This window comes from Dendrobates tinctorius, unplaced genomic scaffold (assembly GCF_039654945.1).
Source record: "Dendrobates tinctorius isolate UK_male_01 unplaced genomic scaffold, ASM3965494v1 ptg000037l, whole genome shotgun sequence".
NCBI lineage: Eukaryota > Metazoa > Chordata > Amphibia > Anura > Dendrobatidae > Dendrobates > Dendrobates tinctorius.
The window spans coordinates 25768868-25791584 of record NW_027361705.1 but is presented as its reverse complement, the minus strand read 5'-3'; the positions used below and the strand labels follow the sequence as shown (position 1 = coordinate 25791584).

The window sequence follows — 22717 nt, the reverse complement described above, 5'->3', positions numbered from 1 at the left end:
TAGAAAGTCTGGACACGGGCGCGTCCACCGAGGGAGAAGCAGACCAGTTGTCCGTGAGCTCTTTAGCAAACGGGTACAGTACGCCGAGACGCTTTCCTCTTTGAAAGCGTCTGGTCGGATCTTCTCTTTCCCTGGTAAAAATCTTTCCAAACTCGGAATGGAAAGGAAATACCCTGGAGGGTGTTTCCGCTCGTCTGAACGAAACCTCCTGATCTGAGGATTTCGCAGGTGGGTCAGCAATCTCGAAGGTCTGGTGAATCGCTGCAATGAGGTTCTGCACCGTAACCATCATGTTCGCATCCTGGTCCGAATCCAGCTCTAAAATCCCCTCAGAAGACCTGTCCGAGAACGCTTCACCTGACTCGGGAGAGGAGGCCCGGGAAGGAGGCTGCTGAGAAGGACTATGCGGTGAGTTGGGACGAGGCGAGGCATCCGGCTGGAGATCCTGCCTGGGTCTTTTGCGACTAACGCTGGCTGGCTCACATGGAATCTCTTGAGACCTGCTGGACCCTGCAGAAGTGTCCAGGGGAAACTTATCGAGAACGGCTACTAGGGACTGAGACACCTTTGTGAGGTCTGCCACTGATTGTGAGAGAGTCGAAGGCCAGCTAGGAATGGGGGGGGTTCACTCTCGCATGGAGCAGTAGATGGCTCCTGGGCGGCCTCAGGCTGAATCAGATTGCTGCAGTCTAGGCAGAGGGGAGTGGACTGACCTGAGGGAAGTTTGTGATTGCAAGAAGAGCACGCAAAGTACTTAACTAAGGTGCAAGAGGAGGCAGGAGGACGAGAGAGAGAGAGAGAGAGAGAGAGAGAGAGAGAGAGAGAGAGAGAGAGAGAGAGAGAGAGAGAGACTTAGAATTAGACATACTGACGGACAGTCGCTGAGGCAGTGCCGGAAGGTTGGGGGACAGGAGGGTGTCAGTCTGCAGTCGCAGAGCTACTCACGGTCTGGTGTCCTGTCGCAGCTTCCAGCAAATGAAGGTGCACGGCTCGTCTGGGCTTGCAGGTGGCACGGCAGATAGGACAGCGTCCGGCTGACAGGCTGTGAAAATGGCGGCAGCCTGAGAACAGAGCAGGAAGCGCGCGCTTCCCTGCAGAGACCGAGGAAGAAGATGGGCGGGGCTAACCGCCGATACTAATGGCGCCGTCCTATCCAGACTGGGGTGGGTGGAGACAGCGCCGCCTCAGGGAGACTTAGAGTGAGGGGAGAAGGCGGTGGGCAGGCTTAAAGCGGGCGGGAGGAAAGCCCGCCCGAGAAAGAAGGCGGGGGGCATGGCCGGCGACACAGGACAAGGCCCAAGATGAAGTCGGGGCCTGGATTAGATGAGGCGGCCGCCTGTCAGCGCGGGGCGGCGCGGAGGCCCCGCAGCACTGCCGCGGTGACCACTCCTGAGGCTCGCTGGGGCCGGACGGGAGAAAAAACCCCCTAGAAATGCACTGGGGGCAAAGTTGCGGCAGAACAGGCCGATAAGCCGGGGCCTGAATTAAATGCGGCGGCCGCCAGGAAGCGCGGGGCGGCGGAGGCGTCGCAGCACTGCAACAGTGACCTCTGGAGCTGCTGAGGAGAATGGGACCAGGGCCTCATACTTACCCTGCCTGATCCGTCTCTATGAATAAAGGTACCTTCATCCAGTGTCACGAAGAGTATCCGCGCCTCCTCCGACCGACAGGCTCTGGTGGGCGAGTGGGTGGGAGATGGGGACCAGGACCATCTGGATCGCCTGACAACACATCCGTGTTCGGATCTCCTGGTCCTGCTGTAGAGACCTATGAGGATACGAGTGGCAGTACACGCTGTACTCATAGTCTCTTTGTGGGACTACAGATGTGACTCTTCACTCTGTATCCCTCCAGATAACCTGAAAAGAAACGACGCACAACGAGGTAGATATGGGTCTAATGAAAGACCCGTGTCCACCTCCTACTGACACCAAGCTAAACTGAGGAATTTCCTGCCGGTCAGTGGGGTGTACACTGCGGAGGAGGAGCTAACCTTTTTTTTGTGCATAGTGTCAGCCTCCTAGTGGCAGCAGCATACACCCATGGTCTCTGTGTCCCCCAGTGAAGGCTCCGAGAAACAGATTTTACGGTAAGCAACCCAAAAATCCTGTTATCATACCGCCGAGCAAAAAGTGCAATAACGCGCGATCAAAAAGACGCATATAAATATCCATGGTACCATCAGTGAAAAAATAGTTATAGCTCGCAGAATAAAGCGATGCAAAAATAATTATTTTTTATATAAAATTATATTCATTGCATAAAACCGCCAAAACATAAACGACCTAAATGAGGTATCGTTGTAACCGTACTGACCCGAAGACTAAAAGGCCGACCGGCAAGGAACTCCTCAGTTAGTGAGAAAGCAGTAGGAGAAGCAACAGAATAGATTGAAAACAGAACAAACAACTCAACTGTAACCAATCAACCAAAGTAAGAACAGGAGTTGTAGAACATGGGAGGGTGCTGTGTCCCCCAATGAAGGCTCCGAGAAACAGATTTTACGGTAAGCAACCCAAAAATCTCGTTCGCCTTATTGGGGGACACAGAGACCATGGGACGTCCCAAAGCAGTCCCTGGGGTGGGAAACAAACTTCCATCAGGCCAGTGGACTCACCACTGCTGCCTGCAGAATCCTACCTAGGCTGGCGTCCGCCGAAGCGTAGGTGTGGACCCTGTAGAATTTCACAAACGTGTGAACCGAAGACCAGGTTGCAGCTTTGCAAAGCTGCAGCTCGGAGGCTCTGTAGCGTACCACTCAGGAAGCACCCACTGCCCGGGTAGAGTGCGCTCTGATCCCTGGAGGGGCCACTCGATGCTTAACCCGGTAGACCTCCAAAATTGCCGATCTGATCCAGCGAGCAATAGTAGCTTTGGAAGCCGGGTGACCTTTCCGTGCCCCATCTGGAATGACGAAAAGAGAGTCTGTCTTTCGCAAGGAAGACGTCCTAGACAGATAGACTCTCATCGCCCTGACCAGATCCAGCTTGTTCAGGGACTGCTCCCGAGGGTGAGTTGGACTCGGACAGAAGGATGGCAGAACAATATCGTCATTGAGGTGAAAGGAGGACACCACCTTCGGAAGAAAAGACGGCGGAGGCCGCAGAACTACCTTGTACTGGTGAAGTACCAGGAAAGGAGAGCGGCAAGAAAGAGCCGCCAATTCCGACACGCGACGGATGGAGGTGATGGCCACCAGAAAGGCTACCTTCCAGGAGAGAAGGGAAAGGGAGACTTCTCTGAGAGGTTCAAAGGGAGAACCTTGCAGAACCTCAAGAACCAGATTAAGATCCCATGGATCTACGGGCGCTCGATACGGAGGGGCCGTGTGAGCCACGCCCTGAAGAAAGGTTTTGACCTGAGGGCGGGAGGCCAAAGTCTTCTGAAATAAAACGGAGAGTGCCGAAACTTGACCCTTCAAGGAACAGAGCAAGCCCCGCATCCAGCCCTGCCTGAAGAAACGCCAGAACGGAAGGGAGCGAAAAGCACATAGGCGCGATGTTATTGGCCTCACACCAAGTGAAATAGGCCTTCCAAGTACGGTAGTAAATTTTGGAAGATGATGGCTTCCTGGCTCGGATCATGGTATGAATTACTCGACCGGAGAATCCTGCCCTTTTCAAAACCTCGGTCTCAACAGCCACGCCGTTAAATTGAGCGGCCGAGAATTGGGGTGGCAAATCGGACCTTGAGACAGCAGATCTGCCCTGTCTGGAAGCTTCCAGGGGGCGTCCGCGAGAAGTTTGGCAATGTCCGCGAACCAAGACCTTCTGGGCCAATTCGGGGCGATGAGAATGACTGGAATTCCTTCTGCTTTGATCTTCAACAGCTTGGGAAGAAGAGGCAGGGGAGGAAACAGGTAGGGGAGCTCGAACTGTGACCAAGGAATGGCCAGAGCGTCGGCGCCCACTGCGAGAGGATATCGAGCTCTGGATACAAACTGTGGGACCTTCCTGTTGAGGCGAGAAGCTAGCAGATCTACGTCCGGGGTTCCCCAACGACTGCAGAGCTGAAGAAATACCTCCGGGTGTAGGGACCACTCTCCTGCCGCGAGACCCTCGCGGCTGAGAAAGTTGGCGGCCCAGTTGTCTACGCCAGGAATGTGTACCGCGGAGATTGTCGGAATCGAAATCTCTGCCCACTGAAGGATCTTGGACACTTCTGCCAGGGCTGAGGCACTCCGTGTCCCTCCTTGGCGGTTGACATTGCCACCGCTGTGGCGTTGTCTGTGTGAATCCGGACAGGCAGGCCCCTGAGTAGTCTCTCCCAGTGTACGAGAGCCAGATGGATCGCTCGTATCTCTAGAACGTTGATCGGCAGAGCAGATTCTTGAGTCGACCAACGACCCAGAACAGTGTGATTGCGGAACACTGCACCCCAGCCGAGGAGGCTGGCATCCGTTGTTACAATCTGCCAATGAACAGGAAGAAAAGACCGCCCCAAGAGGATGAGAGGTGACGTCAACCACCAGTTGAGTGACCGCTTGATCCGGCATGAAAGACGAACAGGGCGATCCAGGGACAGAGCCGACCTGTTCCACCTCGACAGAATGGCGTGTTGGGAGAGGTCTGGCGTGAAATTGGGCAAAGGGAACTGCCTCTATCGCCGCCACCATTTTCCCAGGACCCTCATAGCTGTTCGGAGGGACGGAAATCTTGTGGTCTGCAGCGATCGCACAGCCTGCTGCAGGGAGAGAATCTTCTCTTGTGGGAGAAAGACCCTTGACCGACGAGTGTCGAACAGTAGGCCCAGAAACACAAGACGTTGAGTACCTTCATCCAGCATGTGTTGTCACGAAGAGTATCCGCGCCTCATCCAACCGACAGGCTCTGGTAGGCGAGTGGGTGGGAGGCGGGGGACGAGGACCATCTGGATCGCCTGACACATCCGTGTACGGTCTCCTGGTCCTGCTGTAGAGACCTATGAGGATACGGGGTGGCAGTACACGCCGTACTTAGTCTCTTTGTGGGAGTACAGTTGTGACTGATCACACTGTATCCCTCCGGGAACCTGAAAAGGAACGACGCACAACGAGGTAGATATGGGTCTAATGAAAGATCCGTGTCCACCTCCTACTGACACTAAGCTAAACTGAGGAATTCCCTGCCGGTCGGTGGGGTGTACACTGCGGAGGAGCTAACCTTTTTTTGTGCAAAGTGTCAGCCTCCTAGTGGCAGCAGCATACACCCATGGTCTCTGTGTCCCCCAATAAGGCGAACGAGAAAAATCATTTTTTGCTTCGTTTTTTATTTTTTAAGGGGTTCGCTAAAGGGGTTAACTAATGGGACAGTTTTATAGGGCGGGTCGTTACGGACGAGGCGATACCAAATATGTGTACTTTTGTTTTTTTTTTTTTAAATTTCTAAAAAAATGAATTAGGGAATATATATTTTTTTTTAATTTAGCGATTTTTAAAAAATTATTTTTACACTTTTTTTTTTAACTTTGTTACATTGTCCCAGGTGGGACATCACTGTCCTGTGACAGATCGCTGATCTATCACATCACAGATCGCTGATCTGTCACAGGCACTGCACAAGGCTTCCCTCCTTGCCTGCGCTCTGCAGGCATGAGGAAGCCAGCTCCCTGCAGGCCCCTGAAGGTCCCAGTCGCCATCTTGGATTCGGGGACCTGCAGGGATGGATCCCCCCGCAGCAGCGCTGCACATTGCGCTGCTGTGGGGGGCTCAGGGAAGCACGGAGGGAGCCCCCTCCCTGCCGATGCTTCCCTTTAACCCCCGGTACATCGCGATCGTGTCTGATTGCGGTGTGCAAGGGGTTAACGTGTCGGGGGCGGTCCGTGACCGCCCCTGACACATTGTGCTGGGTGTCAGCTGTGATAATCAGCTGGGTGTCAGCTGTGATAATCAGCTGACACCCGGCCGCCACTGATCGCTGTGACGCACTATCCCGTCCCTCGGAATTTAGTCCCAGGGCACATGGACGGGATAGTACGTCACGACAGAAAGGGGTTAAAGTATCAAAACAAATACTAAAATGATAATTTCGCATTTTAGAGACCTGCACTGATGAGTTACCATAATCATTTTGCTTTTCTCAGATTGGATTGGTGCTCTTTTGGTCCCCGTTGGTTGAACAGCGGTCCAAGGCTACATTGTACAGTGCCTTGTGAAAGTATTCGGCCCCCTGGAACTTTTCAACCTTTTCCCACATATCATGCTTCAAACATAAAGATACCAAATGTGAATTTTTGGTGAAGAATCAACAAGTGGAACACAATTGTGAAGTTGAGCGAAATTTATTGGTTATTTTAAATTTTTGTGGAAATTAAAAAACTGAAATGTGGGGCGTACATTATTAGGCTCCTTTACTTTCAGTGCAGCAAACTCACTCCAGAAGTTCACTGTGCATCTCTGAATGAGCCAATGTTGTCCTAAATGACTAATGATTATAAATATAATCCACCTGTGTGTAATCAAGTCTCCGTATAAATGCACCTGCTCTGTGATAGTCTCAGGGTTCTGTTTGAAGCACAGAGATCATGAAGATCAAGGAACACAACAGGCAGGTCTGTGATACTGTTGTGGAGAAGTTTAAAGCCGGATTTAGATACAAAATAATTTCCAAAACTTTAAACATCCCAAGGAGCGCTGTGCAAGCGATCATATTGAAATGGAAGTAGTATCATACCCCTGCACATCTACCAAGACCCGGCCGTCCCTCTAAACTTTCATCCCAAACAAGGAGAAGACTGATCAGAGATGCAGCCAAGAGGCCCATGATCACTCTGTATGAACTGCAGAGATTTACAGCTGAGGTGGGACAGTCTGTCCATAGGACAACAATCAGTCGTACACTGCACAAATCTGGCCTTTATGGAAGAGTGGCAAGAAGAAAGCCATTTCTCAAAGATATCCATAACAAGTGTCATTTAAAGTTTGCAACAAGCCACCTGGGAGACACACCAAACATGTGGAAGAAGGTGCTCTGGTCAGATGAAACCAAAAATCGAAATTTTTGGTAACAATGCCAAACGACATGTTTGGTGTAAAGGCAACAGCTCATCACCCTGAACGTGTACACCATCCCCACTGTCAAACATGGTGGTGGCTGCATCATGGCTTGGGGCTGATTTTCTTCAGCAGGGACAGGAAAGATGGTTAAAATTGATGGGAAGATGGATGGAGCCAAATACAGGACCATTCTTGAAGAAAACCTGTTGGAGTCTGCAAAAGACCGGAGACTGGGACAGAGATTTGTCTTCCAACAAGACTGATCCCAAAACATAAAGGAAAATCTACAATGGAATGGTTCACAAATAAACGTATTCAGGTGTTAGAATAGCCAAGTCAAAGTCCAGACCTGAATCCAATCGAGAATCTGTGGAAAGAGCTGAAAACTGCTGTTCACAAACGATCTCCATCCAACCGCACTGAGCTCGAGCTGTTTGCCAAGGAAGAATGGGCAAGAATTTCAGTCTCACGATGTACAAAACTGATAGAGACATACCCCAAGCGACTTGCAGCTGTAGCAGCTAAAGGTGGCGCAACAAAGTATTATGTTAAAGGGGCTGAATAATATTTCACACCCCACTTTTCAGTTTTTGAATTTCCACAAAAATTTAAAATAACCAATAAATTTCGTTCAACTTCACAATTATGTCTCACTTGTTGCTGATTCTTCACCAAAAATTTACATTTGGTATCTTTATGTTTGAAGCATGATATGTGGGAAAAGGTTGAAAAGTTCCAGGGAGCCGAATACTTTCGCAAGGCACAACTAGATGTGATCATAACCCTAGTCATATGTACACTAGGAGACGTTCTGCAAAAGCTCAGATGACTTATGTTGTCCTTTCCAATAATCCATTACACAGGAATACCTGGATCTTCTTTGTGTATCTTGTGTGAAGGCGAGGTTTTTCTCCTCCCAGATGTCTTCTTCGTCAGATCCTCCATCATCAAACTGTTGTATCCTTTCCTTGCAGCAAGCTTCAAACAAGGCTATGTTCGCCTAATAAAATAAATGACTTTGCTACATTTATATCCCACTTGTAACATTGACATAAAATTCTTTATTTCACACATTTATGTTTTTGGCCAGTAAGCTTTGCTCACCGTCAGATCTTTACTACCTGGCCTACCTAGAATACTTGCAATTAGGCAAGTCATGTCGGCACTGCTTTATGTGCCCAGACAGAAGTTTCTGAGTATCGTGAGCCATGATCTTTTTTTCCCATTAACATTAAATAAAATAATTTTATTAAGAAATACTGAAATGTGCTGGGGATACCAAAGAAATGGAATTCCGTACACTACACATAAAGGGAACCAGTCACCAGTTTGGTGACATAGCAGCTAAAAATTTATTTTTATTCATTTATATAGCGTCATTAATTCCACAGCGCTATCAGTATGTCTTTGGATTGTGAGAAGAAACTGGAAAACCTGGAGGAAACCCACACAAACACGGGGAGAACATACAGAATCCTTGCAGATGATGTTCTTTGTGGGATTTGAACCCAGGACTCCAGCGCTGCAAGGCTGCAGAGCTATCCACTGAGCCACCATGCTGCCCATCACCTTATTCTGCATCTGCTATGCATTCCTTAAGTCTGTATATAACCCCCCCCCCCTCCAACTCCCCTTGTACACTCCCAAAAAACTTTTTTAAATTCTTCCGCGCTGTATGGTAATCTTCTCAGTCTGGTCCTATTTGCGTGATTTTGGGCCTCTGCTCACCGTCCTCCCGACATGGATTACGATCCATATGGCAATGAGACATTTCGCACCTGCTCAGAAATATTGCGTTTCACGCCTGCGCAGTATGCTTTGCCCAACTGCGGGCAAAGATGAAATACAGAAGTGCGCATGCGCTGGCAAACATAGATCCGGTACATGAGCCTTCTGTTTTTCGGCTTTGCCCACAGTTGAGCAAAGCATAATGTGCAGGGGCAAAACACAATATTTCTGAGCAGGTGCAAGATGTCGCACGGCGCAAGAGGCGTCATCCATGAAGTAGGACGGCGACCAACAGCCGATGGGAGTAAGTAGAGGCCCGAAACCACGCCCATCAGACCGGACTGAAAAGATTACCATACAGCACGGGAGAAGTTAAAAAGGTTTTTCGGAAGTATACAAGAGGAGTCAGGGGGTTATATAAGGATTTAGGGAATGCAGCGCAGACGCTGAATAAGGTGATATTTTTAGCTGCTCTGTCACAAAACTGGTGACTGGTTCCCTTTAACCAGTGACGTGATGACAAAATGCAAAATCCACAAAGCAAACATCAGCAACAAAGAGCAGATGGATCATAACAGCCTGTACAATTTACTTACGCTCTCATTTGCGTTGAGAGAGAAATTTATGTCCGAGACACGGTCAAATGAAACACTGAAACAAAAAAAGAAAGATATGCACAAAAGAGGATATGTAAAATAACATTCAAAATGTAGGGTGTGGAGAGGGTCACTTATGGGCATAATATTAGCCACACTGCTGCTCTATCCAACCATTTGTCAAGTGGCCTATTTAAATAGGGTTTTCTGGAAATAAGTTTCTTCAATTTAGCATAAGTTAGATTAAAACTAAACCAAAAGAGCTGCAAATCGCACTCCACTGCTCCAGCAATTCCTCTCCATCGCTCCACTGGTCTTTTTGATGTCATGACTAGTCACTGAGGTCAGAGATCAGTGAGGATAGTCATGCCGTCTACATGGTCAGAATGCTGCTGCGGAGCTCAGCCAGTCGTGTGGCTGTAGTGGTGACGTCACTGTTGCAGCACATAAAAACACCAGACAGTGGTGGAGAGGCATGCCTAGATCAGCTGAGGTGAAGGCAAGTAAACTTATTTAAAGGGGTTTGTATAAAATAATTCACTGGGCAGAGCAAAGTACTGTTCTGTGCATGTTCAGGGAAAGGTCAAAAGAGTGCATGTGCACAGCAGTACTATCCTCTGCCCTCGGCAGAGTACGCCTGCATAGTGGATGCCTGTGGATGAAGTAGGACACTTTATCCACATAAAGCAACAAAGGAGGACGGCATCACAAGAAGAAAGGAGGCCCCGGACCAAGACCAGCGACACATCACCAGACTGCCCCGTAGAAGACTATATTATAAAGTTTTGGGTTTTTTTTGCTTGCAGGGCAAATTGGAGTCATATGTGCAGCATTTTATAATGGTGTCCCATGGGGCTGAAAGGTGGTGGCCATAGTTTATATTGGAAAAATCTGGTGACAGGTTCCCTCTAAACCTAGAAGTTGAATACCTGGGAGAGGGCTATGGAATTGGGATGGAACTACAACAGGCATTTCAAGTTTGCTTCTTCCTGAGCTAAACGCACGATGGGGCTCAGTCCCCCTCCCATAGACCTCTCACAGGTATTCAACTGTTATATTTAATCTGATGCTAGGTCTAGTGATGTTCTTCTACTAGTTACTTATTTTGGCCACTAGAGGTCACAACTACAACATATATAGTCTTTAAATCGGATTATAAGACGCACCCCAAATTGTATTAAATTTTTTTTTTTTTTTCCCCTAATACAATGGTGGTGCTTCTTATAATCCATGAGCTTATTGCTTACCGAGGGGGTGGTGGCTGCGGTGAAGCAGGGTCCTAGAGTCACTGCTGGGGGAGGCAGCAGTGGGGTGATGCTGCTGGGATGATGGGGTGTTCCGATGTGCGGCGCGGTGCTGTGCATGTCTGGTGCTGCTGTGGGGGTGTCCGGCGGTGCTACGAGGGTGTCCCCGCTGCTGCTGGGGCTCTGCCGACATTTTGTGAAAAGGCCAGAGCCCCGGCAGTTCCATGGTTTCCAGTGTGGTGGACTCTGGGAAAATGGCTGCCGGGGGCGGCACATGCGCAGATGGAAATCTCGGCACCAAGATCTCCAGAGATGAGATTTCAGCCCTGATCTCCATCTGCGCATGCGCCGCCAATTTTCCACTGCACAGGAAACCATGGAACTGCCGGGGCTCTGGCCTTTCTCAAAATGTCGGCAGAGCCCCGGCAGCACCCGAGACACCCGCAGCAGCATCGGGCAGCACCGCCGGAGACCCCCTAATCCCAGCCTACAGCACCGGTACCGGAAAGATAAATACGCATTATAAGATGCACCCCCATTTTTCCCTCAAATTCTTTGGGGAAAAATGTGCGTCTTAAAATCCGAAAAATACGGTACTTTGCTTTGATTCCATAGCTGGCTAAGGTTCCATATTTACCTTGCTACATACTGCTGTACTGTGTGTAGTCTATATTATTCTTTGCATAGCATTATTATTTGAAAGGTCTTGGGATAAGTGGATCTCTGTTCTATTACCTCATTGATTTTTTATGTTTATCATTATGTCCATTTATGGTTTTCAACAAAGTTTGTTTGTGCCCCAGTTAGGCAGCACAGTTCTGGTGAAAGATTCCCTTTAAAAATGTGCCAATTTTTTGAGCAGTGAAGCAGGTGTACAAATTAGAGAACAGAAGGTGTGATGTATTTTCATGTTATGCAGAAAGCACAATTTACAGAAAACCCAGTTACATTAATGGGCTAGTTGGAACATTTCTGTGATAAATTGCCACATAAATGTACCATAAAGTTTGGGCTCGCTGTAATTTTCTGTGGCAGTCCAGAGGATTATGTCATATTGGATACACATTATATCTCAATTTCTGCCACAAATTTGTGCAGACATAACAAAGGCAAAATAGGCAAGAAATAGATGAATCAATAAAACCAATCATTTATTAATAAATTTCATAAAATTCTTTTTTACAAGGAAATTTCTAAAAAAAAGGGAGTACAAATGTAATGATAGATGCTCACAGAATTAAGCTTTATGCAACATAATCACAGAATGTTTTTTTCTTTTCTTTAAATTTTTTTACATACAAATTCTCTCCAAATAGTGTTTATTTCTTAAGCATAAATTCATAAGCTATATTTATATAAACTTCTGTCTAAATATTTTTAGGGAAAGACCCAATAGTTCTAAAAGCAGAAGAAACACATCTTTGATTAAATAGTGTGAAATACACACTGCTGAAGGTAAATAACAATTGGGTTTAACTCCCTATACTATGTGTATACCATGATAATCAAAGAAAAGGCTAACTAATCCTTAATGGAGTAATCACAATGCATAAATGCTCAGATAGTAGCGACTTTTGTTCTCAATGTTTCTCTGATTAATTACAAGTACTTATAAACAAAAATGCGCCCCCTATTGAGGAAGCCAGTATGGCGAAACGGCGCTGTCGGGGTAACCAGACACGTGTATGAGAGAGCCGCAGAAGTTTTATACATGTAAGTTGTTGTATAATTGCAAACAGGATTGCATTGTTACATCATGCAGGAATAGCTTATTTCAAATTGAATCAGTATAGCTGGCATATTAACCCTTTCGCGCCTGAGCCTGTTTTTGCCTTCGTGACCAGGCCAATTTTTTCAATTCTGACCAGTGTCACTTTATGAGGCCATAACTCTAGAACGCTTCAACGGATCTTGCTGATTCTGACATTGTTTTCTCATGACATATTGTACTTCAGGATAGTGGTAAAATTTCTTAGATATGAACTGCGCTTATATGTTAAAAGAAAAAAAATCAAAATTTGGCAAAAATTTTGAACATTTTGCAATTTTCAAACTTTTAATTTTTATGCCCTTAAATCAGAGAGTGATATCGCACAAAATAGTTAATAAATAACATTTCCCACATGTCTACTTTACATCTGCACAATTCTGGAAACATAATTTTTTTTTTTTTTGGGAAGTTATAAGGGTTAAAAGTTGACCAGCGATTTCTCATTTTTACAACAAAATTTACAACACCATTTTTTTTAGGGACCACCTCACATTTGAAGTAAGTTTGGGGGGTCAATATGACAGAAAATACCCAAAAGTGACACCATTCTAAAAACTGCACCTCTCAATGTACTCAAAACCACATTCAAGAAGTTTATTAACCCTTCAGGTGCTTCACATGAATGAATGGAATGTGGAAGGAAAAAATAAACATTTAACTTTTTTTCACAAACATTTTACTTCAGAACCATTTTTTTTATTTTCACAAGTGTAAAAACAGAAAATGAATCACAAAATGTTTTGTGCAATTTCTCCCAAATACGCCGATACCCCGTATGTGGGGCTAAACCACTGTTTGAGCACACGGCAGAGCTCAGAAAGGAAGGAGTGCCGTTTGACTTTTTCAATGCAGAATTGGCTGGAATTGAGATAGGACGCCATGTCGCATTTGGAGAGCCCCTAATGTGCCTAAACAGTGGAAACCCCCACAAGTGACCCCATTTTGGAAACTAGACCCCTTAAAGAACTTATCTAGATGTGTCGTGAGCACTTTGAACCCCCAAGTGCTTCACAGAAGTTTATAACGTAGAGCCATGAAAATAAAAAATCATTTTTGTTCCACAAACATGATCTTTTAGCCCCCAATTTTTTATTTTCACAAGGGTAACAGGAGAAATTGGACCCCAAAAGTTGTTGTCCAATGTGCCCTGAGTACACTGGTACCCCATATGTGGAAGAAAACTACTGTTTGGGCACACGGTGGGGATCGGAAGGGAAGTAGTGACGTTTTGGAATGCAGACTTTGATGGAATGGTCTGCGAGTGTCATGTCGCGTTTGCAGAGCCCCTGATGTGCCTAAACAGTGGAAATCCTCCACAAGTGACCCCTTTTTGGAAACTAGACCCCCCCAAGGAACTTATCTAGATGTGTGGTGAGCACTTTGAACCCCCAAGTGTTTCACTAAAGTTTATAATGTAGAGCCGTGAAAATAAAAAAATCATTTTTTTTCCACAAAAATGATCTTTTAGCTCCCAATTTTTATTTTCACAAGGGTAACAGGAGAAATTGGACCCTAAGAGTTGTTGTCCAATTTGTCCTGAGTACGCTGGTACCCCACATGTGGGGGGGGACCACTGTTTGGGCACACGGTGGGGCTCGGAAGGGAAGTAGTGACGTTCTGGAATGCAGACTTTGATGGAATGGTCTGCGGGCGTCATATTGCATTTACAGAGCCCCTGATGTACCTAAACAGTGGAAACCCCCAATTCGAATTCCAACCCTAACCCCAACACAGCCCTAACCCTAGCCCTAACCCTAGCCTGCCTACCTGCTTTTTTTTCTTTACTTTTTTTTATTTTTGTGTTTTTTATTTTTTGTATTTTTGACTCATAGTAACGCCACTTCTCCTCTGATCTCACACTGGCAGATGATCAGAGGAGAAGCAGCGTTACTATGTGACAAGATCGCTGCCCGGCACATAGTAACGCCACTTCTCCTCTGATCTCACACTGACAGATGATCAGAGGAGAAGCAGCGTTACTGTGTGACAAGATCGCTGCCTGACACAGCTGTGCCAGGCAGCGATCAGCTGTGCCAGGCAGCGATCTAGTCACACTGTAACGCTGCTTCACCTCTGCTCATCTGTCAGCATGAGCTCAGAGGAGAAGTCGCGTTATAATGAGGGAGATCGCCGGGAAACAAGCAGCTTTCCCAGCGAGCTCTCTCATTGGCTGCTGTGACGCGACGTCATCAGGACCTGAACCAATCAGGTCTCGATGACGTCGGGGGTCCCAGCATGCATTGTGCACCGGGATCCCCGCGTTATAAGGTATGAGGGGGTCCCGGGGGGGCACAAAACCGCCGACAGTAGATAAACGTCGGCGCTGCACAAAGCCCAGCAAGCGCCAACGTTTATCTACTGTGGGCGGTCGGGAAGAGGTTAAGCAGGACACATGATTAACCTGTAGTTCTCTGCACTAGGCATTAGATATATTCACATTAAGGAGAAATTTTCTTTGCCACACACACAGTTAGGTTGTTCCTTTGTTACAACAATTAGATACATATTTACACAATCAAGTAAGCTTATGCATTTTTGTTTATAAGTATTTGTAATTAATCAGAGAAACATTGAGAACAAAAGTCGCTACTATCTGAGCATTTATGCATTGTGATTACTCCATTAAGGATTAGTTAGCCTTGTCTTTGATTATCATGGTATACACATAGTATAGGGAGTTAAACCCAATTGTTATTTACCTTCAGCAGTGTGTATTTCACACTATTTAATCAAAGATGTGTTTCTTCTGCTTTTAGAACTATTGGGTCTTTCCCTAAAAATATTTAGACAGAAGTTTATATAAATATAGCTTATGAATTGATGCTTAAGAAATAAACACTATTTGGAGAGAATTTGTATGTAAAAAAATTTAAAAAAGAAAAAACATTCTGTGATTATGTTGCATAAAGCTTAATTCTGTGAGCATCTATCATTACATTTGTACTCCCTTTTTTTAGAAATTTCCTTGTAAAAAAGAATTTTATGAAATTTATTAATAAATGATTGGTTTTATTGATTCATCTATTTTTTGCCTATTTGCCTTTGTTATGTCTGCACAAATTTGTGGCAGAAATTAAGATATAATATGCTGAATTGAGGTGGCTATTAGTTTTGGACTATTTTGGTATGTATCATATTGGATACACAGTCTTGTGAATTTCACAGTCACCACAAAAGCAGTGGAGCAGAGACCTTGTCAGGAATGTGTAATGTAACCAGATTCCAAACACATACATTTATAAGTTTAGAGAAGACCGGTGCTTCACATAAAATGCATGGGAACACCACAATCTGAATGAAGTCTCATAACCGCATCAGAGAACTTCAGAGATACCCAAGCAAAACCCAAACACCCTTAGTTTGGTTAACAGCTGTGCAGAGTGTTTTTAGCAGCACTAAGCTAAGTGTTCAGGATTTTTTTTTTTTTTTTAATCGATTTACCAAACATTGATTAGTATTTGATATTTGTTCAAGCTTAGAAATCAATGCAGAAGCAAGAAAAAGGTCAGAGATTGGTTACTAAATCACCAGGAACCTCCCACACCTGATAAAAAACAAAACAAAAAAAAAACAATACAAAAATAAAATAAAAATCACAACAGAGTCATACTCACTTCCCAATGTCATCTTGGTCAGCAAACTTCTCATCATTGAAGCCAAACTGGTCAATAAAATTGGACGTCATTTGTTGCATCTGATAATCAGAAAAGGCCTGGCAAACCCAGGACCAACAACAGTGGTATAACATATATTCTAGACTGCTCTTCAAACAATCTATTCATTAGGTGGTCTCACTAGACATATGGCAAATAGACAATATTCTAAGAATGGAGTTTACGGCCACAGTAGATGATCACTACTCAATGTTTAAGTGACATCTGTAAACTCCCTTCTATGGTTTTATCAGAAGTGGTGGTATGTGCATAAAGGCTGCAGAAACAAAACTAGTGTAATAAGACAAGCATATACCCCAATTCCTCCCTGTCGTGTAAAGACTTACACTTAGCCAATAGTTATGCAGTGTTCAATGAATGGTGTGGTCAATGTAATGATATTTTGCTAAAGAGGGTACAGAGATGCTGGCAAGCCATAACAGTGGACCCATGAGGAGCTGCTGACAGGGAGGAACAATTTTTCTTCCTCAATTCTCTAGTTGCTAGATTCTTAAATGGAAATCAGTCAGTAGGATCAACCCTCCAAGACGTCTATGTGGGCATGTAGGTCATAGGAAGCTTAATAATATGATACCTTGATATCGGTGGTCTGATGTCTTAGTCCAGGGAAACCAATGTTTTTCTTATATGTGAAGATTTATGGGCCGGACAAGGCTCTCCCTGAGAATCTGCCTCCAGAAGAAGTTATTATAAATAAAAGATGACATCAAATCGCAAATATCAAGTTATGTTATTCAGCTTCCTATAACCTACATGCCCATATAGACAGCATAGGAGGGTTGATCCAACCCACAGATACCCTTTAAATGCCAAAAAATTAATGTAGCCTTTAAAAAAAAAAAAATACTAATGCTAAAAAATAAAATAAAAAATTGTGATCTTTGCAACTGCCACGCAAATAGAGATAAAAGGGGAAAAAAAAAAAAAAAAAAAAAAAAAGGAGGTCCCCCCACCCACCCCCAAGTGTAAATGTTTTACATCCCCATCACCTTGGTTACATTCTGAGGTTATCCAGTCTCCCCAGGTCCAGCGCTGCCTCTCTGCCATTGCTCTGGCCTTTGACAGACTGCAGCAGTGATGTCAAGATTACAGTGTCTGTGACCACAGTCAAACACTGGGCTCAATGTAGACAGGACTAGCAGCTGGGCCCAATGATTGTCTGCTGCAATTGTAATAACACCGCTCCGGCCTGTCATAAACCAGAGAATATGAAACGCAAGTGCTGGGGAGCGTAACACCCGAGTATTACTGGAACCAAGGGGAAGGAAATGGAGAGGAAAATGCATAACTGTAAAGACACATTGAGGATTCAACAGACACTTCTAGCACAGACCACATCAAACAACAAAATCAAAAGCAAGAGCATACATACAAGCGAGGATACATAAAAAACACAACCTAGTCCTGTAAGTGATTAATAGCTGCTGCTGTAAAACAGATTAGATACAGATGAAGCGAAAAAAAAATCTTCCCACTTTTCAGGATGAAACTCTGAATGACTGATGACCCCAGCCTTATCAAGGAAGCACCCAATACCTTGGGGTGTACCAGTTAGTACTTTGAAACAGTTTTTCACTATAGCGTATACTGTACCTGGTGTATATACTGTGAGTGTATAAATTATTAATGTAAAGTTGCTGGTAAACTAATGCTGTGAATTGAGAATGCCACAGACTATCTGTATTGTACAAGTAACATCCTTACTTTCCTATGTTGTGTGTGCGTGAGTAGTGCAGTGATTGCAGACCCCTGTACAATACGAAAATATACACAGCAGCCGGCAAAAGTCATCCAATAGATTTTCTTGTTCTTATAGGAATATGCACTTTGTAGATGCAGCCTGAAGGCAGCTAATCCAAGAATGAACACATTGAAATAAAACCAGATGAGGTGTTAAATCTTAATTCCCCATAGTAGCCCCCTAGTACTGGAATAACCACTTTACACCTCTTGGCATTCTCTCAGGCATCACCTGGAATGGTTTTACAACAGTCTTGTACAAAGTTCTCAAAAAGTGAAGCCTTCGACCCTCTCCTTCTTGGTGACATAGCCTGGAGGTGGTTTGGGACTATTGTACTGTTGCAGCATAAATGATGGGTCAAGTGCCAACCAGATGGCATGGCATGTCTTTTCAGAATCTGGAGGTGCCACACTGGGAAACTGCCTAAAGTTAGGAATAAATCCCTAAATGTCCCCAGCAAATCAGACCCACACCACCACACTTCGTCTCCATGTTTCACGCTGGAAACTACATGTAGAAACAATCTGCTCACATTCTCTGCATCTCACAAAGACATGGCGGTTGGTAACCAAAATCTAAATTTTGACTGACCACATTGCAGATTTCAACTGATCTGATGTCAAGTCCTTGTGCTGCTTGGGCCCCAAACCCGCTTGTCCCTCAGTAGTTGCTTCTTTGCAGAAATTCATCTATAAAAGACTGCTTCTTGCAGTCTTCTCTGGACAGTGGATTTTGAGAAGTATCTACTACTTGAAGTTTGTGCATCATTTATGAGGTCTTTCATCAGAGGTGATGCCAATTTGTGTTTTCTGAAGTGGATACCTCTGCTGCAGAGGATAGAGTTAGTTATTGGCCTCCCTTTCATGGGGTGTTTCTCATGGAAGTTTGTTTAATCGTAGCAATTGATGGCGTTTATGACTGCACTTGAGAACACCTTCAAGGTTCTAGCAATTTTCCAGATTGCTTTTAAAGGGAAGGTGCCATCCAAAAATTTTTTTTCAGCAATTGAAAAAAAAAAAAGAATTAATATTTACAAAATTAAAAACAAAATGATACTATTTTTTAAGAAAATGTAAAATATAAAAAATAACTTTAAAAAGGAGATTGTGTGCTCACCGTAAAATCTCTCTTGGCCTCTAATTGGGGGACACAGAACCATGGGTGTTATGCTGCTTTCCACTAGGAGGCGACACTATGCATAATCTGAAAAAGATTAACTATGGCTCCTCCTCTGCAGTATACACCCCTGGACGGCGTCAGCCTTCTCCAGTTTGGTGCAAAAGCGTTAGGAGGAACATAACAGAAACATAACCATGCCTGTAAGAAGGCCACTATGTACGAGCTCAAAGAACAATATGAGAACTCAACCATAACAACGGCCCGTAAGGGCAACAGGGTGGGAGCGGTGTCCCCCAATTAAGGGCAAAGAGAAAGATTTTACGGTGAGTACACAAAAATCTCCTTTACTCTGTCGCCTCATTGGGGGACACAGAACCATGGGACGTCCCAAAGCAGTCCCTGGGTGGGAAGCAATGGACGAATATTGTGCTGATAGGTCCCTAAACTTGGGACACAGTCGCCTGCAGAACCAGTCTACCCAGGCTTGCGTCCGCTGAGGACTGGGTATGAACTCTGTAGTGTTTCGTAAACGTGTGTAGGCTAGTCCAAGTGGCCGCCTTACACACCTGTTGTGCCGAAGCCTGGTGCCGAATGGCCCAGGAGGCCCCTACCGCCCGCGTAGAGTGCGCCGTGATACCAGCCGGAAGAGGAGAATTGTTAAGGCGGTAAGCCTCATGTATGGTGGACTTAATCCACCTGGCAAGGGTAGCTTTGGAAGCCGGCAGACCCTTGCGAACGCCTTCCGGAAGAAGGAAAAGGGAATCAGACTTCCGGAAGGGCGCAGTCCTAGACACGTATATACGCAATGCCCTGACGAGGTCAAGCGTATGCAGAGCCTTCTCCACTCTATGAACCGGAACCAGGCAAAGGGATGGCAGTAAAATTTCCTCATTGAGGTGGAAGTTGGACACAACCTTCGGAAGGAAGGATGGGACTGTACGGAGAACCACCTTGTCCTGATGAAAGGCTAGGAAGGGCCGTCTGCAGGAGAGTGCTGACAATTCAGACACCTTGCGTAGCGAGGTGATTGCCACCAGAAAAACCACCTTCTGTGATAGAATGCGGAGTGGGACTTCCTTAAGGGGTTCGAAAGGTGGTGCCTGCAATGCTGTCAGGACAAGGTTGAGGTCCCACGTTTCCAGTGGACGTTTGTAGGGGGGAACTAATCGGGAAACTCCTTGGAGAAAAGTCCTTACTTGCGGCTTGTTAGCAACGCGCCTCTGGAAAAGCACCGAGAGCGCTGACACCTGGCTCTTAAGCGAGCCTAGGGATAGCCTGGCGTCCAGGCCCGATTGAAGAAAACCAAGTACCTTAGGGAGGGAATAAGGGAGTGGAATCTGGCCGTGAGATTCGCACCAGGTAAAGAAAGCTCTCCAGGTACGGTAATAAATCTTGGCGGAGGCTGGCTTCCGTGCTCTGATCATGGTCTTAATGACATCCGGTGAGAGCCCTGCCTGGGTTAGAACCCAGGTCTCAAGGGCCACGCCGTCAAATTGAGAGCCCCCGAGTTCTGGTGGTAGAACGGGCCTTGTGACAGAAGATCGGGACGGTTGGGGAGACGCCAGGGGGCGTCTGCTATAAGTTGTACAATGTCGGCGTACCATGTACATCTGGGCCAGTCTGGCACGATCAGGATGGTTGGAACTCCCTCTTGTTTGATCTTCCTCACGACTCTGGAGATCAGAGGGAGGGGTGGAAAAATGTACAGAAGCTGGAACTGGGTCCAGTCCTGAACCAGGGCATCTGCTCCGAGCGACCGCGGATCGCGTGTCCTGGCCATGAAATTGGAGACCTTGGCATTGAGATGGGATGCCATTAGGTCTACGTCCGGGGTCCCCCAGCGATGGCAGATCTGGTGAAAAATTTCGGAATGGAGAGACCACTCCCCCGAGTCCATTCCTTGTCTGCTGAGGAAGTCAGCTTTCCAGTTGTCCACACTCGGAATGTGGTCCGCAGAGAGTACCGACCTCGTGTCTTCCGCCCAGTGGAGGATATGTGCCACTTCCCTCATCGCCTGGGTACTGCGGGTTCCGCCTTGGTGATTCACATATGCCACTGCCGTGGCATTCTCCGACTGTATTCTGATATGAGAGGCTGCCAGCAAGTGATGAAAGGCTCTTAATGCCAGGAAGATGGCCCGAATCTACAGGACGTTGATGGGCATGGTCGCTTCCAGTGTTGACCACTTGCCTTGTGCCCTGTGATGTAGGTGCACCGCACCCCAACTTGTCAGGGTGCGTTGGTGGTCAGAACCTTCCATTGACCTGAGAGAAAGGATTTTCACCTTGCAAGCGAGGTTGGCTTGAGCCACCAGTGCAGAGACCTTCTGGTTTTCGATGTTAGCCGGAACTCCCTGTCGAGGGAGAAAGGATTCCTGTCCCAGGACTTGAGGATGGCTAGTTGAAGGGGTCTGAGGTGAAACTGGGCAAATGGTACCGCCTCCATTGCTGCTGCCATCCTGCCGAGGACTCTCATGGCAAACCGGAGAGATCGGGGGGGAGGATTGCGGAGGAGTATGCGAACTCCCAGACGGAGAGCCAGTGCATTGTCCCTGGGAAGGAGCACCAGACCCCTGGAGGTGTCGAATAGCATCCCCAGGAATGTCAGAGACTGACTCGGGGTAGTCGATGACTTTTGCAAGTTGACTAACCAGACCAGGCGACTCAGTGTTGATTGTGATTGAAACGCTGACCTCGCAGTCCTTGAAAGTGGGAGCCTTGAGAAGAAGGTCGTCCAGGTATGGAACGACTACTATGCCTCTGGAGTGTAGAACGTCCATGGTGGCTGCCATGATTTCTGTAAACGTCCTGGGAGCCATGGCGAGTCCGAACGGGAGAGCCACGAACTGGTAGTGATCCTGGTCGATAGAAAACATGAGAAATCTCTGATGGGCGGGAACAATCGTTATGTGCAGGTTTGCGTCCTGTATGTCTATGGAGGCGAGAAATTCTCCCTGCTCCATGGACGCAATGATGGACCGAAGGGACTCCATGCGGAAATGACAAACCCATACATATTTGTCGAGTTGTTTCAAGTCCAGTATGGGCCGTACGCGGCCTTTTTTGGGGACTACAAATAGATTGGAGTAGAACCCTCGGAAGTGCTCAGTTGCGGGAACCGGTACTATGACTCCTGCTTGAAGGAGGGAGGTAGCCGCGTGGCGGAAGGCACGAGCCTTGTCTGGCGGCTTTGAGGGAACAGAGAGGAAGAACCGGTTCGGTGGGCTGGAAGTGAACTCTATCTTGTATCCGGAAGACACTATTTCCCTGACCCACCTGTCTTTTGTAATAGGCAGCCAGACTTACTGAAAGAGTAAAAGTCATCCGCCTACGGGTGGGGTGTCTTCTAGAGTTCGTGAGTCATGATGAGGAGAAAGTCTGAGTTTTTCCTCCTTTGGGCTTTGCCTGTCCTGCTTTCGGCTGCCAGGTCTTTTCCGGCCTCTGTGCCACCCGTGGGTTGTCCCTGCGTGGAGAGCGGTTACGATTTTGTGCTGGACGCGAGACGGACCAGCCTGAAGAATTCCGAGAGGATCGGAATCGTGTTTGATTAGGCCTTTTGAACGTGTGTTTAGGTTTTAGTTGAGGGAGAGAGGTACTCTTCCCCCCAGTGGCATTGGATATCATTGTGTCCAACTTTTCACCGAAAAGTCGCCCACTGAGGTAAGGGAGATGTGTGAGAGACTTTTTCCAAGGCCGCGTCCGCTTTCCATTCCCGTAGCCAAAGGATACGCCGGATTGTGATGGCGTTTCATGCTATTCCCGCTACACCTCTTGCGGAATCCAGAGCTGCATGAAGTATGTAATCTGCTACCACTGCTATTTGAACCACTTGGTCTGACAGCTCAGTATTGGAAGCTTGGAGGCCATCCTGC

At 46.4% G+C, this 22717-nt stretch overlaps 1 protein-coding gene across 9 annotated transcripts in view; it reads right to left on the bottom strand.

The window, feature by feature from the left end:
- The window catches only part of PPP6R3 (protein phosphatase 6 regulatory subunit 3), a 179040-nt gene that overhangs the window by 56316 nt on the left and 100007 nt on the right, over positions 1–22717 (bottom strand). For 5 of the 9 annotated variants that reach the window (XM_073573946.1, XM_073573947.1, XM_073573948.1 and 2 more), the window contains 3 exons: positions 15927–16024; positions 9298–9352; positions 7843–7973 (listed from right to left, as the gene is read on the bottom strand). In XM_073573946.1, coding sequence (XP_073430047.1) covers positions 7843–7973; positions 9298–9352; positions 15927–16024 — 284 coding nt within the window. The remainder of the gene's footprint in view (positions 1–7842; positions 7974–9297; positions 9353–15926; positions 16025–22717) is intronic. The other 4 variants (XM_073573951.1, XM_073573955.1, XM_073573953.1 and 1 more) reach the window with 2 other exon arrangements.